The sequence below is a fragment of the Elephantulus edwardii genome, unplaced genomic scaffold, assembly GCF_000299155.1.
Source record: "Elephantulus edwardii isolate Elephantulus edwardi_28Jun2011 unplaced genomic scaffold, EleEdw1.0 scaffold00234, whole genome shotgun sequence".
Classification (NCBI taxonomy): Eukaryota; Metazoa; Chordata; class Mammalia; order Macroscelidea; family Macroscelididae; genus Elephantulus; species Elephantulus edwardii.
Window position 1 is genome coordinate 4,023,278 of NW_006399984.1, and position 19,357 is coordinate 4,042,634.

General features: G+C 40.9%; 1 protein-coding gene across 1 annotated transcript in view; it reads right to left on the reverse strand.

Moving 5' to 3' along the window:
- BLVRA (biliverdin reductase A) overlaps positions 1-19,357 on the reverse strand; it is a 158,619-nt gene that overhangs the window by 21,131 nt on the left and 118,131 nt on the right. Inside the window, exons 5-6 of the mRNA XM_006898600.1 lie at positions 9,201-9,308; positions 3,574-3,745 (exon numbers count right to left, since the gene is read on the reverse strand). Coding sequence (XP_006898662.1) covers positions 3,574-3,745; positions 9,201-9,308 — 280 coding nt within the window. The remainder of the gene's footprint in view (positions 1-3,573; positions 3,746-9,200; positions 9,309-19,357) is intronic.

The window sequence follows — 19,357 nt, forward strand, 5'->3', positions numbered from 1 at the left end:
ATGTTGTAAGGAGGGACCGGTCCTTGGAGAGGGACATCGTGCTTGGTAGGGTGGAGGGACAGCGCAGGAGGGGAAGGCCCTCTATGAGGTGGATTGATTCAGTGACTGTGGTAATCGGTATGGGTGTATCGGAGACAGTGCGACTGGCACAGGACAGAGCAGAGTTTAGGGCTGTTGTACATAGGGTCACTATGAGTCGCAAGTGACTCGACGACACATAAAAACAACAACATCATTAATATCACATACAAGTAAAATACTGGTGAGGGTCATTTTAAAAAGGCTAGAATAGTACATAGATAGGGAACTGCCAGAAGTTCAAGCATAACTTAGAAGGGGCTGCAGCACCAGGGATATCATGCCTGATATTAGATGGATCCTGGCTGAAAATAAGGAATACAGGAAGAATGTCTATTTGTGCTTTATTGACTATGCAAAGACATTTGACTCTGTGGATCATAATAAGTTGTGGCTGACACTGAGAAGAATGGGAATCCTAGAGCATTTGATTGTACTCATGTGGAATGTATACCTGGACCAAGCAACTGTTGTGTGAATGGAGCAGGGGAGCACTACATGGTTTGGAATTGGGAAGGGAGTGCACTGGGGTTATATTCTCTTTCCATAGCTATTCAATTTGTATGTTAAGCAAATTAACCTAGTAGCTGGATTCTATGAGGAAGAGTGTGGCATCAGAATTGAAGGGAAACTCATCAATAATGTGTGTTATGTAGATGACACAAGTTTATTGACTGAAAACAAGAATGACTTGAGGCACTTGTTACAGAAGATCAAGGAATGCAGCCTTTGGTATGGATTGCATCTCAATGTCAGGAAAATAAAGATTCTTACCACTGGACTGATTCGCAGTGCCATGATGGATAGAGAGGATATTGAAATTATCAACAGCTTCATCTTGCTTCGATCCACAGTTAACACCCTTAGTAACAACAGTCAGGAAATAAGGAGACACATTGCTCTCTGAAAATCTGCAGTTAGTGACCTTTCCAAATTATTGAAGAGTAGTGATGTCAGTTTGAAGACTAAGGTATGTCTGATTCAGTTCATAGTGTTTCCGATTGCTTGCTATGCATTTGAGAGCTAGACAATGAATAAGGATGACAGGGAAAGAATTGACACTTTTATGTTGTGGTGTTGAAGAGCACTGAACATCCCATGGATGGACAAGAGAAGAAACAGATTTATCTTGGAGAGGGAATCAAGAATGATGAGGCTTCCACCTCACATATTGTGGGCATGTTGCTAGGAGGTGCTATTCCTTGGAGAAGGACATGATGCTGGGAAGGGGAGAGGGCTGGCAAAGGAGAGGAAGACTCTTAACCAGGTGGATTGACACACTGACTGCTACAATCAGTTCTTGTGTGTCAAGAAGTGTGACAGTGGTACAGGATAGAACAGGATTCATATCTTTTGTTCATAGGGCCACTAGAAGTCATACTCAACTCGACAACAGCTAATCAATGATAACAAAAACAACAGGCATCTGGAAGTTAGATGATGAATAAGGATGGTAGAAAAACAACAAATGTCTTTGAATGGTGGTGTTCGAGAAAAGTACTGAATATTCCATAGACTGCCAAATGAATAAACAAATCTATCTAGAGGAAGTGTAACCAGGATGTTCTTCAGAGGTAAGGAGGGTAAAATTTCAACTCACATACTTTGAGCATGTTGTCAGAAAGGACCAGTCTTTGGAAAATGACATCATGCTGGGAAAGATGGAGGGTCAGAGAAAAATAAAAAGAAAGGTCCTCTCCAAGATGGACTAACATAGTAATGCAACAGTGGGTTTAAGCATATGAGAAATCATGATGATGGCACAGGATAGGGCAATATTCAGATCTGTTATTCACAGCGTTGCTATGAGTAATAGTCAACTTGATGACACCTAATAACAACCGTGGTCTGAGATAGTATTGCCCATGACTACAATCCTAATCCTCCCATAGCACAGGTGCACTGCTGTTTCCTACTGCATACACAGTGCTATTAAATGTGCCTGGGCTTCCTTCAACTGCCCATCTATTGTCTTTGTCCCAGTCTGGTGAACAGAAAACTCCTCATCATGCATGCAGGTCAGGGTTCAACCAGATTAAAATCCCTTTTTTGTTTGTTCTTTAAAATATTCAGAAGTCTATTTCTTTTATGACTAGGAGACTCATTTACCTGAAAACACAAGTGAAAACACTAAAATCCTTACTGTTCAATTTTAAATAGCCAAAATGCTTTTAAATGAAAATTATGAACATGTTTTAGTTATAAAAGACTGGGTATGAGAAATAACAACCAGTCATCTATGTTTGTCATGAAGTAGTAACTTGTGTATTGTTATGATGCTGTAAACTATGCCGTTGATATTTCAGTATTAGCAGGATCATCCATTGCGGACAGGTTCCAATGGAGCATCCATACTAAGACAAATGGGGAACAAAGTTCTAGTAATCTATTTCCAAAAATGAGCCAATAAAAATCTTGATTGTTGCTGTTGTTATTAAGTGCTGTCAAGTTGCTTGAGATTCATAGTGATCCTATGTACAACAGCTCTGAACCCTGTTTTATCCTGAGCCAACTGCACTGTATCTGACACACCCACCCCCATTACCCTAGTCTCCAAGTCAATCCATCTCTCTTCCAGGGCCTTCCTCTCTTGTGATGATGTCCTTCTCAAAGGACTGGTGCCTCCTTGCAATATACCTGAAGTATGTCATACAGACTTTTAGAATCCTTGCCTCCAAGAAGCAGCATGGTTTCACCCTCTCAAGAACAAGCTTGTTTGTTCTCTTAGCAGTCCATGGTATATTGAACATTGTTCTCCAGAACCACAACAGAATATTGTCTCATATTGTCCTGGGAAACAACAACGAAAGGTGGAAAGCCTACTGATGATGACAAAACTAGGACAGGACTGAGCAATATTTTATTCTGTTATACATGGGGACACTGTAAGTGAAAGCCAACTTGATGACAAATAAAACAAAGAGAAACAAAGTTTTGGAACATTTGGAGAACAATGTGGCTCTATAATGAGACAATAAAGATGATAAACAGAACTCTAAATTCACAGAAGGATGAACTTTTAGATGATAGAATAAGCCAGCAGAACAAAATGTTAATGGTAGAATCTAGGTGGTAGGTATACTAGTATTCACTGACAAATTCTTCCAACTTCACTGTACATTAAAAAGTTCTCATTAAAAAAAACCAACCAATAAAAGACAGGAAAAATTCAAATCACAAAGTTAACTAGATTTCTACTACTAAATTTGATTATTAGTTACTTGTATTGCCTAATTTTTGGAACTGAATTTCCAATATGCTTTCCCTGCACTAACACAGGCAACCTGTAAGCCTTTATTTACTCACTGGCTAGTGGGACATATTTGTTATACTGACTTCCCAGGCTTCAAAACTGGAGGATCAGCACTTGGCCTATGTGTAGAGACAGGGGCTCTTTGGGAGCAGGGTGAGGGATTCACTCCCCATCTTGCCTCATGATTCTTCCTCATAAACACCAGTCCTTAGCTCTCCATCCCCTCATGGTTTCGGACTCACTGTTTGCTCTCAGTCTCCAAGTACACAGTCATCTTCATATATTGGTCTTCCTTTCGCTCTTCCAAAGTGGCAGACACAAGAGAAAGCTCCCCAAAGAGGGAGACCAGCCAGGTCAAGCGAGAAATACCACTGAATGCTGGGAAACCAAAGCACTCTTCCGGCAAAGGGTGAGCTGTGAGAAATCACAAACATAGTCTGAATGGGACTAGGAAGTGACAGAACAGTGAGCAGGAGTATATAGGTGATCAGAAAAGTGTGACTTTACCTTATAGGTGTGAGTGAAAATGACTAATAATGCTGACAAAAACTTACCTGACTAATTTAACCTCCTTCATAAAAGCCTTTCCCCTTCCTTCTGTGTTTAAGCAAAAGTTTTAGGATCCTAGCACTGGTAAGTTAGTTAGTGGAAAGAAGCTGCACTGCAACCCCAAAGGCATTCAGTTTGAATTCACCACCTGCTCTGTGGGAGAAGGATGGGCAATCTTCTACCATGTGTTTAACCACCTTTGAAAACCTGCCAGAGGGTCAGTTATAAGTACGCAACAACAATAATACATACATATATTTTCATATCTGTAATAGTTTTTAGATAGTCAAATATTTAAGAAGCGTGTTATTAACCAAAAGTTTGGCAGCTGAAACCCACTCAGATGTACTTGATAAAAAAGGGCTGGCAATCTTCTACTGAAAATTTGTAACTATGAGAACCTGCTATTGTGTAGAACTACACTGCACACATGGGATTGCCATAAATTGGAATTAATTCAGTAGCAACTGGTTTTGGGTTATCTATCAACATATGTAAACCTATCATCTGTTAAGCCATCAAACTAACTACAATTCATAGTGGCTTCATGAAAAACAGCCTTACCCTATCATCTTCCACCATCCTCACAATCACCCTTATGCTTAAGCCCTTTCTGTGTCAATCCATTTTGTTGAGGGTCTTCCTCTGTTTCTGTAATCTTCTACCTTTCACAGAATAATGTCTCACTCTAAGGACTGGCCCTTCCTGACAACATGACCAAAGTAAGCATCACCATTCTTGACTACAAGGAGTGCTCTGGCTGTTCTTCCTCCCAGACTCATTTGTTTGTCCTTTTGAAAGTCCATTGTCTTCAACGCTCTTCTACAACAGTCCAATTCAAAGGCATCAATTCTTCTTCAGTCTTCCTTGTTCACTGTCCAAATTTCAGGTAATACCAAGCAACTGAAATGATGATTCCATGGGTCTGGCAAATCTTATTCTTTTAAACTGATTATTCTTGCTCTTTAGTACTTTGGAGAGATCCTTGACTGCATACTTCCGCACAATACAGTAAGTATTTTGATTTCTTGATTATACACAAAGCTACTTTGTGTTGACTGTGGACCAAACAAAATTAAATCCTTGAGAACATGAATCTTTTCTCTATCACAACATTGCCTACTGGTTCAATTGTGAATATTTTTGCCTTTGTGAATTTGAGATGTAAACTATACTGAAGTCTCTGATCTTCTTCAATAAGTGCTTCAAGTCTTTTCCATTTTCTGCAGGCAAGGTTGTGCCATCTTCATAATACAGGCTGTTGATCAGTGTCCCTACCTCCGTTCCTTTTGTCCCATTTTTCTTCATATAGTTCAGCTTCTCCAATGATTTGCTCAGTATACACACTGTATAGGTATAGAGAAAGAATACAACTCTGACACACCTTTACTGATTTTGATTACGAAAGAAATACTATCCATATATACCTAGAAATGCATACATATGCATGTACACACATATCTTTTCCAGCTATATTTATTTACTTTTTAAATTTAGACTGGTATAAAGGTGGAAAATATATTTCCATCCCTTGAACTGGTAGTCATATAAATATCATATAACTGTCAAGTAAATAGCAATGAATAACATTCTGTCAGTGTTGAGAATGCCCAAATCCCCCTCAAATAGGCAACCTCAATTTAAGACTAGTGTCAAGACTGTTCAGTAAGCAAGGTAAGCACATGATAACCTACAGTTATATACAAATAAATAATTAACATCAAAGATTTGTAAATCACATTAAAAATTCTTTTAGGTTTGGGTGGTGTCTTTCTCTCTCTCTCTCCCCCAAATCCATAATACCTTTCTACAAAATATTTTTCAAATTTGTAATCTCTGACTGGATAGATTACCCAGTCAGAAAGATAAACTCACACTTACTTATGCTTGCTAACTAATCTGCAGTGAATAACTGAAAATGTTTTTCACCACACCAACACTGTCAAATTGCTCTTTACAGTTTAATAAGTAAGCACAAATAATCTATGTATCCTGTATTAAGCAATCTGCCCTTGAGTATGACATACTCAAGTTATAAATATTCTTTTTAAAACATTGTCTAATTAGCTAATTAGGATGTCTCTCTGGGTAGAAAGTTGTGGGAAAATGCCTGTGGAGGAAAGCTGTTGTGTTACCTGAGTATGATCTAAACATTTGATCAGAATAATACTATGCAAGAGACCAGTGAGAAAACACCTATATGGTAAGCACACTGAATTCAGAACTTGGTCCTATCATTGTGAAGAGCTTATAGACCATGGAGATAGAATACTTACAGATTAGGATGTAGTTTAGTCTGAAGAGAAAAGTGTCAAAGTAGAAGGAAGTAATGAAAAAAAAGAGAGATTTCGTGGTTTTTTTTTTTTTGTTTTGGTGTGTTTCTTTCTTTTTTTTAAAGTGAAAGGATCCATTACAGTTTTTCTAAACTAATTCAGGGGCTTCAGTTGCTGGAAACATGAATCAAACACTGATCACTTAGCTAATTTTTTTTTTCACTTTGCTAAATTAACCAAACAAATCTGAGCCACAATGATAAATTACTACAGAATATATGGAAAAACAAAAGGACAACACAGATAACTCACTAATTTTCTAACTAGGAACAGCATCCTCATTCCAGGAGCAATCTAGATGATCCAGAATCTTCCATAAGAAAAATCACTGTTGTAACTGACAGAATACAATGTCCATATCTTCTTCTTCTTGAGAGTAAATGTTATGATTTTGGGGTTTTTTAATAGATGTATTGTTAGGTGCCATCAAGTTAGCTATGTTGGTTTATAGTGACTCTATAAACAGTAGATGTGAACCATGCCCTAACTTGCACTAGTCTCACCATCTCTGATACGCTTTGTTACACTCTGATATTCACTGTTACAGTCACTGTGTCAATCCACCTTGTTGAAGCTATTCTTCTTTCTTTGATCTTCCATCTTTCCCAGCATGTATCCTTTTCCAAGGACTAGCCCCTCCTAAAAACACGTGCAAAATATGAAGTTATAGAGATGTGAAATGAAGTTTCACCATCCTTGCTTCTAAGCAGCAGCTTGGTTGCACTTTCTCCAAAAGACTTATTTGTTCTTTTGGCAGTCCACAGAATATTCAGAACACTTCTCCAACACCATAATTCAAAGGTATCAATTCTTCTGGCATTCTTACTCATTGTGTAGCTTTCAGAAGCAACTGAAAAGACCATGACTTCAATTGGCCTCAACGTGGTTTCAAATGAAAATCCTTGCTCTTTAGCACTTTGAAGAGGGCCATGACAGTAGATTTTCCCAATGAAACACATCTTTTTTTAAAAACACATCTTTTAATTTTTTTACTACTATTACCATGGGTATTGATTGTGGATCCAAGTAAAATAAAGTTGCTGACAACTTCAATATTTTCTCCAATGACCAAAGCAGACAGAAGAAGAATTGATCTCTTTCAGTTGTGGTGCTGGAGAATAGTATCAAACATACTGCCAAAAGAATAGTATCAAACATGCTGCCAAAACAGACAGCCAAAAGAACTAACAGGTTTGTATTGGAGAAGGTAAAGCCAAGATATTTGTTGGAGGCAAAAGGATTTTGAGGTTCTGCCTCATATACTTTGGGCATATTGGCAGGAGGGACAACTCACTGGAGAAAGACATCACTCTTGGAATGATGGAGGGACAGCCCAAGAGAGGAACACCCTGGATGAGATGGATTTACACAGTAACTGAGGGTAAGTATGTCAGAGACAGTGTGACTAGCCCAGGATAGAGCAGGGTTTAGAGCTATTGTCATAGGGTTGCTATGAGTCACGGTTGACTCAATGGCACATAACAACAACATTATAATATATACTACCTAATGGTCTGTGATGAGGAATTTTTGCTTTCTTGATATTGAAATACACTCCATATTGAAGGTTGTAGTCTTTGATCTTCTACAGCTAGTTTTTCAAGTCTTCTTCACTTTCAGCAAGCAAGGTTGTATCATCTGCATAATGCAGATTGTTGACGGGTTTTCTTCCAATTTTAACATCACATCCTTTTTTTATATAGTCCAATTTCTCCAGGGATTTGCTCAGTTTACCAAAAGAATAAGTATGGAGTAATTATATCCACTTGGTGCACACCTTTCCTAATTTTAAATCATGCACCATTCCCTTGTTCTGTTCAAACAACTTCTTCCTGATTTATGTACAAGTTTCCCAACAAGCACCACCAAATGTTCTGGGATTCCCATTCTTCTCAAAGCAGCAGTGTCTAAAAAACCCAACAAAATCCAAAACTTGCTGCCATTAAGTCACATATGACTCCTAGCTGGCCCTCCAGTGGATTTTTGGAGGCTGGAAATTGCACAGGAGACTTTCCATCTTTCACCCTTGGAGCCACTAGCAGATTTGAACCATCAGAGGCACAGCCTTGGGGTTATCAGCACAACTGCCTACAGACTATGCCACCACAGTTCTCTGCCAGGAGATTTGTTTTTGCTTGTTATGGGCTACTGAGTCAGAACTGACTCATAGCTGACATTCCAGCAGGTTTTCAAGAGGCAGTAAATTGTATTGGAGCAGACTGTCCCTCTTCCTCTTACAGAGCAGTTGGTGGATTTGAACCACATCCATTTGCAATGCCAGCACAAATTTTTACCACTAAACCACTAAAGTTCCCTGGCAGGGGATAGAGGGTTCATATTCTGTTTGTTCTTCAACACGCTCTTCACCCCATTATTATCTCATTCACTCACTCATAACAACCTTATAGAACGGAGTAGAACTATTCCTAAGGGCAACGTTTCCTTAAGGTGTAAATCCTTCTGGAAGTTGACAGCCTTGTCTTTCTCTTATGGTATGGCTGATAAAGTAGAACTGCTGACCCTTCATCAGCATTCCAACATTGAATCTACTATGCCACCAGAGCTCTTTTGTTATCAAAGAAGAGTCTAACAGTGTGTTCCTTTAAAGCATCCATCTCCAAGTTCATTTTAAAATGAAAGGGTTGTTTGGTTCATGTACCCTGTGGAAATCTTAGATTTCATGATGAAAAATTTTTGCTTATCACGTTTGGGGCAGAAGCATAAATATCCTTTTAATTTCTAATACTTTTTTTTAACCTATAGCTCACTAATAAATTAACTCATTTGAGGAAAGGATAAAAATTGGCATTTTGGATTTATTTTTTTTTGCATTTTGGATTTTTTTTTTCATTAAAGCACTGGAAAATTAGATTACCTTGCTTCTGAATCAATCTTTAGGAGAAAAGAACTCACCAGGAGGCTGGAAGAAAGTCCAACAGGCTTTCCAGCCTACCCATTAGGGAGACTTTCAGTCCAAGAATACTGACCTGTGAAGAGGAGAGATCCTTTCAATAGTTCTTTCCCCACCACCTCTTTCTTCAGGAATGCAAATTCTTCCATCAAAAGTTCAACATGCTCCTCATGTAAGATTTTTCCTGTCACGACAAAAGTAAGAAATGCAGTCAGTTATTCAGGGACTCACCTAGAAGAACCCTCTATACCATTGTTCACAATAGCCAGAATGTGGAAACAATACAAGGGTTTATCAGCAGATGAATGACTAAGGAAAACATGGTGCACACACACAATGAAACACTTCTCATTCACAAGGAGAAATTAAATCCTGATGCATGCCATAACATTAAAAACTATATGATCAGTGAAAGAAAATGGTCAGTCAGAAAAGGAGAGCTATTATATGATCTCTTACATTAAATATCTAGAATAGAAAAAAATGCACAGAAGCAAATGATTATTAGTAGTTAGAAGGGGTGAACAGGAACGGAAAATGAAGGGTTATGGCTAAAGGGAGCTGAGGTACCGTGAAAGGTGACATACAAATTTTGAAGACGGATAATGTATTTGGTAGTACAATATTGGTGTTGTTATGTGCTGTCGAGTCGCCTGTGACTCATAGTGAACCTATGCTCTATCCTGTGCCAATCTCACTATCTCCGACACACCTACCCCCATTACCCCAGTCACTGAATCAATCCACCTCACAGAGGGTCTTCTTCTGTGCTGTCCCTCCACCCTCCCAAGCATGATGTCCTTCTCCAAGGACTGATCCCTCCTTGCAACATGTCCAAAGTGTGTCAGAAAAAGTTTCAGAATGTTTCTAAGGAGCAGCCTAGTTTAACCCTCTCCAGGATGAACCTGTTCATTTTCTTAGCAGTCCATGTTATATACAATACTCTTCTCCAACACTACAGCTCAACTCTCTGATGCATAGCAAGTGACTGCAAAGACCATGGCCTGTAACAGGCATACCTTAGTCTTGAGAGTGACACCACTGCTCTTCAGTACTTTGGAGAGGTCCCTAACAGCATACTTTGCCATCACAATGCGTCTTTTAATTTCCTGGCTGTTGGTGCTAAGAGTTTTGACTGTGGAGCCAAACAAACTAAAGCTGTTAACAATCTCTTCATCATCCATCCTGATGCTGCCAATTGGCCCAGTGGTGAGAATCTTGGTGAATGCAATTAACATCAATGGATTGTACACTTAAACACTGTTAAAATGATGGACTTCCTCTTATCTATATATTTTACAAAAAAAGATGTCTTCTTAACTTGTGGATAGTACTGCATTCCTAGTCATCCTCCAAAATAGAACAGTTTTCTGAACCACCCTTGGTACAGGGCAAGGGCAACATCACTTCAGCAATGATGGAGTCACTTTTACTTTCCAACAAAAATGACAAACTAAGAAAGAAAGAGGACATCTACTGTGCTCTGAAAGCAAAGGTGTTTTCAGTGACTTTATCTAATAGTCAGCCCAGTGTTAGACTAGAACAAGGCAGTACAACAAAAAATCTAGACCATAGGAAGGGTATCTACAGGTCTATACGAGGGTGCTAAATCAGGAAAGGTGAATGTCACCATTGTATCTTTTCTCTATACCTAATCACCTGGTAAAATGAGAAAAAAATTAGAGAAGTTGGACTATATAAAAAAGAATGTGGCATCAGAATTGGAGGAAGACTCATCAACAATTTGTGTTATGTGGATAACAGAACTTTGCTTGCTGAAAGAGGCCTTAAAACACTTGCTATACAAGATCAAAGACTACAGCCCACAATATGGGTTATATCTCAACATCAAGGAAACGAAAATCCTTACCGCTAGAAGAGTCCAATAAGCAACACACATCATGATAGCTGGAGAAAAGATTTAAGCTGTTACCAATGTCATGTTACTTGGATCCACAATCAACATCCATAATAATAGCAGTAAAGAAATTAAAAGATGTATTGCACTGGAAAATCTATTGTCTAGGACCTCTTCAAAGAGCTAAAAAAGCAAGGGTTTCAATTTCAAGACCAAGTTGCACCCAATCCAAGCCATGGTCTTTTTAGTTACTTCTTATGCATGAAAGCTGGACAATGAATAAGGATGACAGAAGAATTGGTACCTTTGAATTATGGTGTTGGAGCAGTGTTCTGAATATCTGTCCTAAAGCTCTGTGGGCCTGGTGGACAGAAAGTTAATACTACCAAGTCAAAGGTGGGTGATTTTAATCTGCGGCCCACAGGCCTGGTTTTCCTTGTTTTTGGTCAAACATTCTTCTAACTGGTATAGTACTAGTCTGCACATTTGCTGTACAGAGCTAACTTGTGGTTGCTGTGATGTTAAACATTGTGACACTGATGTGTCAAATGTGATAATGGTTACCCAGGGTGGACAGTGTTTGGTGGAGCTCCCCAATTAAAACAATTTTGGAAGTAGGAGTGACATTCACTTCTGAAATAGCTAGCTTTCGGAAACTCTACGAGCTTGGAGAAATGATGAAAGTTATACAAGTGTGCTGGTCTTTTGTTCATAGGGCTGTTATGAGTTGTTTACAACTCGACAGCACTTAACAACAACAACAATGGCTTGTCAAAAGAACAAACACACTAGTCTGTCTTGCAGGAAGTGTAACCAAAAGGCTTCTTAGAGGCAAAGATGATGAAAATTTATCTCACTTATATTTTGGACATCATGTTAGGAAGGGTCAGTCCTTGGAAACAGACATCATGCTGGGAAAGATGGAGGGTCAGAGAAAGAGGAAGGCCCTCAACAAGAAGGATTGACACAGTGACTGTAACAATGGGTTTGAGCATATCAAAGATGGTGAAGATGGCACTAGACAGGCCAAGGTTCAGATGTGTTGCTCATAAGGTTGCTTGATGGCACCTAATAACAGCAACAACTTCATTTCAAAGCACTGAAGGAGCCAAATGATTATTTTTTTTTAAATGGCTAAGGCTGGAAGGTAGAGAAAACCTTAGTATTAATAATAAAAATTTTTAGTTCTAAGAAAATGTAAAAATATTTAGCTTTTGTTATTGTTCTTTCATAGCTACATCAGAAATACCAACTATTCTGTTATTAAGTGCACAGTTTTATATGTTCACTGAAATGGTAGTTATACAGGCTACTTTGCAACTTTGTCAAAATTCACTGAACTCTGCAATCAAAATCTCTTCATTTTATTATCTGTAAATTATAGCTCAATCAAGAATTTTTTAAAAGACAAAGACCTAGGTCATTCAGCTGCTTCTGTAGAGGAAAAGAAACTTATTTCTAAGAAAGTCTTAAGCCATCAGGTTCTAGTTTTATAATTAGTTTAACCATTAATGCAAGTGATTTTTAAGAGTCTTTACCACTTCTTTTAAATGTGTCAAAGATGGCAAGCTATCCTGTCTGATTTGGGTGAAGGCTAAGCCTGCAGAAACATGTCCCCTAATTCTAAATACAAGTCCAGAAGAAGAGTAAAGGATGACCCTATATTGTCAACAGTGATTCATTGTATGTGCCTTAAATTTAGGAAAAAAGAAGAAAGACTTTCTGTTCCACTTATGATGTTCAAAATGCAGAAAGTAGCCTTAACTATATAATAGTGTATGGTATGATAACTGATGCTGGGACAGTCTTGTATGGCTCCTTAAGTGAAAATGTTCAGTTAAAGGTCTTGGGATACTCTTATATGAAGTTGAGATCTCTGTCTCTACAGTCTACCTCTTACCAATTGGAGCAGCACAGCAATCTCCCTTCCTGTTGGAGATTTTTTTTTCTTTAAATAAAATTTTTATTTTATACTAGTTTACTTACAAAGTTTGTATATGCTGTTTTTCATTTTGGATCTTTCCCACTTCCTTTACCCAGTCCTCCTTCCACCCATCAAATTGTGTGACACTTTGATTAACTCCCATCCTCTCCCATCTGTTCCCCCCACCCCCAGCATCCTCATACATGTTCTACAATAATGGTCCTTACAGGATTGAGAAAATTCATTTAGCATAATGCTTTCCAGTCCCTCCCAAGTTAAGTAGTAATTTACAAAATCATTGCTCCTGCATGCTGTATAGTATTCCATTGTATGAATGTGTCATAATTTCTCAAACCATTGGGTTGTGGTTGGACCTTTGGGATGTTCCAATATTCTTACAATGGTGAATAATGCTGCTATGAACATTGGTATACAAGTTTCCTGGAACTTTTAATGTTCCTAAGAAATGAAAAGAGGAAGCTCTGGCAGCCTAGCAGGTAAGGAGTTGAGCTATCAACCCAAAGACAGACAGTTTGAGTTCACAGGAAAGAGAAGGATGAGCAATGACCTCCTGTGTGATTTATAGCCTCTGAAAACATGCTCTAGGGCCTCCTATGTGTCAGCTCCAACCCAGTGGCAAAGAGCTTAAGAAATGCAAATGGTTAACTTGCTCAGCTGCTAACCTAAAGGTTGATGTGCCTGTAATGCCTTGGAAGAAAGGCCTGGCAAGCTAATGCTTTCAGTCATTGAAAACTCCGAATATAATTCTACTGTAACATACAGGAAATTGCCTTTAGTAAAAGTCACTTTGAAGGCAATCAGTTTTATTGGCGAGCTTTTACTATATATGACGGCAGCTATCAGATTTTCCATTAGCCTTTTGTTCTTTATGTTAAAATATCTCAATTTCTCCAGGTATGAAGTTGTTATTAAGATTGCCAAATTGCCATATTTATCCAAATTTTCTGTACCCTTTATCATTCAAAATAATATAACACATTTTTTAAAAATATGCAGGGGTAAATAAAATTAGTAACACTTGGGCAGTAAATTCACTTTAAGCAGAGGAGTTAATAATGTTGGCTGTGAAGATTTGTGATTGTTTGGCAGCAGGAACTGCTTAAGGCCAAAGGGTCATATTTATGTATCCCTATTACTGAGCACACTATTTCACACAACAGTAATCATATGTAAAATGCTAAACAGTCTATCTAAAGTAAGTTGAGAAGAATTCCCCACAAAACACAAATTACTTCATACTTAAGGGCTTCCTTCTTTTTAGAAATCAATTAGTAATCTGTAGATACCTGTTAGGCTGGACAAAGGGGGCCAAAGAGAAGAATGAGCATTCAGAACTCAAACACTGATGGCCTTTCCTGCCGCTGATAATAATAAGAGCAAACGGCCTTGCCTGTCTGGCTGAGCTAGCACGTGGATCGTGAATCAGAGTGGAATGTCCCTCCCTAAAGACTCTGTTATAAAGATCCTCCCCAATAAGTTCACAGTGTGACTTTCCCATTATGCATCTCCAGAATAAGGAACTCACCCGGGAGCTCCCCCCTCCTTTAATAAAGCTGTATTAAGCTTTCTCATTATCTTTGATTTCTTCCTTAAGTCCGTTAACTTAACATATGGGACGTGAATACTGGGAGATGAGTTAAGGTGTTGTGCCCCCATCTTAAGGTGAGTGCTGGTGCCCCTTTCTCTCTCCCAATCCAGCCGGTGCAGTGGTGCAGTGTCAAGATGCTTGAATGGTAAAGTTCTGCTGCTCTCCCCCTCCCCTGCGCTCTCTGTGTGCAGCTGCTGACCAGATCTCTGCCCCCTTTTGTCTTTCTGATCTCTGTAGTCTCCCTCTCCTTTTCCTGGAGGCTCCTAAAGCTAGACCCAATTGATTTCCAGGCATATTAAGCCTTTATTCCTCTGTCCCAAAGCTTTTAAGCTATCCCGTCCAGACATTGTGAACTCCATGAGAACCCAGACCTATTCCACTGGACTTCCATCTGCACATATCCACAAAGTGCAGATCTGTGTCAGAAGGCCAACCAGAAATGCCAGGCACTTCTTGCAGGCTATGATGGCTCTGAGGAGGCTCAAGCTGTCTACAGCCTCTCTCTGGTTTTAAGAACTCCTGAGACTCCCGGTTTCCAGAGGATTCTCTGAAACTCTGGTTGCCCGACCCACAGATCTGGGAGTCAAGGGTAGCCAATAGCATGGTACTGGTACAAGAACAGACACATAGATCAATGGAATAGAACTGAGAACCCGGAAATCAGCCCATCTACATATGGTCAACTGATTTTTTGACAAGGAAATGAAATCAAGGAAATGAAACGACAGCCTTTTTAACAAACGGTGCTGGCAAAATTGGAAAAATATCGGCAGAAGACTCAAGCAAGATCCACACTTCACTCCATATACAAAAACCAACTTAAGGTGGATTATGGATCTAGGACTAAAACCAAAGACTATAAGCTTCACTAAAGAAAAGCTTGGAAGAACTCTAGTAGTTCTAATCCACAACATAAACAGTCTTCCCAGTATCCTGGAAAAGCTACAACCAGGAGAAGATAAAATAGATGAATGGGACCTTGTAAGAATCAAATCCCTATGCACATCCAAAAACTTCTCAAGCAGGGTAAAAAGGGAAGCCACAGACTGGGAAAAAGTATTTGGTAATGATATGTCAAATAAGGGACTTAGATCTAGAATTTATAAAATACTTGAGCACCACAACAAGATAAAGGTAAATAATCCAATTGAAAAATGGGCACAGAATATGATCAGGCACTTCACCAAAGAAGACATTCAGATGGCCAACAAGCACATGAAGAAATGTTCAAAATCCCTAGCTCTAAAAGAGATGCAAATCAAAACAACTATGAGATATCATCTCACCCCAGTCGAAATAGAAAAATTAAACAGAACAGCAAGCAACAAATGCTGGTACTGGGAATATATCCCAAAGAGACCATAACTGACATCCAAGCAGATATATGCACACCCATGCTTATCGCAGCTCTGTTCACAATAGCAAGGAGTTGGAAACAACCCAGGTGCCCATCAACAAACGAATGGATAGAGAAGCTGTGGCATAGTCACACAATGTAATACTACGCTGCACTAAAAACAAGGAACTCATGCAATATTATTTAAAATGGGTGACCCTGGAAGACATTATGCTGAGTGAAATATCTCAGTCGCAAAAGGACAACTATTGCATGGTTCCACTGTTGTAAAATGGGACTGATATCAGGGTTGGGGTAAGACTGAGAAAAACTGGATAAATTGTGTATACTGCACTGAAGCAGATGAGGGAGTGAATAATTTAAAAGCAATGTATGATAGGGTATTATGGTTATCACAAGAGTCCACAAATAAGGTTGCATAGTGGAATGTACTTGGGGCAGCAGGAGGGGTGTGGGGGGATTGTGTCCCAGGGAGGGAGTGTTTCTTTTGCTTTTGAAAGAGAGGAGCTAACTGGGGAGGGGGGGGGAGGGCTGGGTGGGGAGAGAAGTGCAGCAATGAATGAATGGGAATCCAAAATCTCTGTAAATGCTCATTAAAATTAGAAAAAAAAGGAAAAAAAGAAGTCCAAGTTAAAAAAAAGGGTAGCCAATGTCTATCGAGGCTCTCAAAGAGACAGTCTCTTGAGTTGCCTTCTCTTGAATCTCTCACACTTGAGCTTAGCCTGAAGAAACTGATCCTTTTCTTGTAACGGAGCAGCCACAATACCAGCTAAGTAATGGCTCTCAGTGGCCTAAGAATAAAACTTTTAGTTCTGCATCTAGACACTTTCTGTCAGTGGACTTCAAAGAAACTTTCTTTTGTTTCACTCCCTTACCTCTCTCACTGTGCCAGCCTCCACCTCCCCCTACCCAATGTCTCCTCCAAAGACCTCCCAAATCCACGCCAAAGCAGGATCTCTTTGTTCCAAACCACGTCCTCCCTTTTCATCCTGAACAATCCAGACTCAGCCATTCCTATGCCACCTCTTACATCATTTGTTACCAGGGTTATATGATCCCACCAAGCTAAACCTCTTTGTTCTTCAGTTGCCCAGCCTTCTTCTATCCCAACCAATCCAGACTCAGGCATCCCTATTTCACTCCTACTGAGTTTCTCCTATGTCCTTTTCAAAAGTAACAAACATTATGGGAGATCCAAGATGGCGGTGGAGGCAGAGACAATGTGGTGAGCTGTGGGAGCAGTGGACCACTTGGAAAAGGGCCACTATGGCCGTCTACAGACTTCTGTTTATTGATAATTGAACAGTTAAACAGTTGATGACTGTTCTTCAGTGAAGATTGAATCTCAACAACAGGAATTCAAGAATTCCCAAGGAAGAATGGGTGAGTCCCACAGCTCCTAACCCCCTCCCGCAGAGCCCAAACCACGCCGCACCGCTGCAGCAGCTCCATGAGGCTCCCACAGCTGGAACCTATGGACTCCCTCACTCAAGATGGATGGTAGGCACCGGGCCTCCCCAAGACTGGTACAACGGAGCCACCACACTGCCGCAAGGTGGACTTGTTCTGGGGAGAATTCTTAGAGCCAAGATGGCGGCAGCAGGGGAAGTGGTGGCCACTGGCCTCCCCTGCGCAAAATGAAGTGTGCCCACCAGCCACGCGTGCGGGAGATGAGGCATGGGAGATGGCCTGTGCCCACTGGCCACCCGCACAGGAAATGGCGCGCACCTGCCGGCCTCCCACGCGTGCAAGATGGCATGCGCCTGCAGGTCACCCACGCAAGAGATGATGTGCACCCGCCGGCCGCCCATGTGTGAGATTGCGCACGGGAGATGATGCGCACCCGCTGGCCGCCCACACAGGAGATGACATGTGGGAGATGGTGCGTGCCCGCACGGGGATGTGCACCCTGCCGCCTGCAGGTTTGGGTTTCCTTGGACAGCCAGAGAAGATGATCACCGATACAATGGATTGTTGAAAGTCACTGTGAGTTGTCTACTTGATGACACTTAACCGTGGCAGCATGTCCAAGAGGACCGACATCCTAAATGCACCACATATTTTGATCTGTTGAATGCTTCTGCCAAAAGCTGTTTAGACCTGGGGGGAGACTGTTCACAATTCTCACTTTCCATTTGCCATTTATAAATGGGGAGGACAGTGACACCTACTTCAAATCAAAATATGACCCCTTATCGGGGGGGGGGTGTAAAAGAGGAGGTGCTGGAATTGGAGACTCTGTCCCTGGCCACGTAGTCCTCGGTCAGGCGAGGGGACCAGATTGGGGTGGGGCCATTTACAGGGGGAGTGTATCAGCCAGCACATGGGGGGTGTTGCCCTGCTCGGGACGGGCTGTCTTCGGCCCCCAGCCTGGGGCGAGCTGTCGAGGCCCTCTGCCCGGGGCGGGCTGTCTTCGGCCCTTGGCTTGGGGTGAGCTGTCACGGCCCTCTGCCCAGGGCAGGTTGTCTTCGGCCCTCGGCTCGGGGCAAGCCGTTATGGCCCTCAGGATGAGATCCTCAGTCTCCAGATTGTGCCATCTGACCACTGGGCGGGAAAAAAAATGCCTAGGGTATCCAGAGAATTTTATTTAGGCTACTTTTCGCCACCCTCTCCCCCAGTAAACCTGAAAGCAACACCCCAAAACCCCTCTATTTGTAACTCACAAGGTTGTTCCCTCTAGGTTTGCTCCCTTTCCTATAGGTAACCTTAACACTGAGTTTTACTGCAGACCTAACCCTGAACGCAATGCCAGTGACAAAAAGGAAATACAACTGCCAGCTAAGGAAGCAAAGGAGGATGGAGCCTCAAGTTTCAATCAGCCATCCCCACTGGACCCACCTGGGAAAACACTTTGCAGTCCACAGGGGAGCAAATGGCAGGAAAATATCTTCTAACAGAACAAGACGGCAAGCAGCCTTAACCCAAGATCACCAGTAAGGTGATAAAGTGTCCTCCCTTTCCCCCTTCACATCAACGCCCCTGTTCAGCATGAAGAAGCCAGAGAGTCGGCATCCAGTTCCCAAATCAATAAGACAGTTGGTTTAAATACCGTTGGAAAATGCTTATCATTCCCCTATAATATCTGGTCCCCACTGGATCCTTTTCATTTCCTTCACCTGCTCCCCCCACAAACCAATATCTGCAGCTCTGCAACTGCACCCCTGCCCATCCTCACCCTTCTGCCCCCAACCCTCACCTCCTTGTACCCCCAATATGTTTCCCAATGTTGTTGTTGATGTTGTTATGTGCCGTCGAGTCGCGTGCGACTCATAGCGACCCTATGTACAACAGCCCTAAACCCTGCTCTATCCTGTGTCAATCTCACTGCCTCTGACACATCCATCCCAATTACCCCAGTCACTGAATCAATCCACCTCATAGAGGGTCTTCCCCTCCTGTGCTGTCCCTCCACTCTGCCCAGCATGATGTCCCTCTCCAAAGACCTGTCTCTCCTTACTACATGTCCAAAATATGTCAGGCGAAGA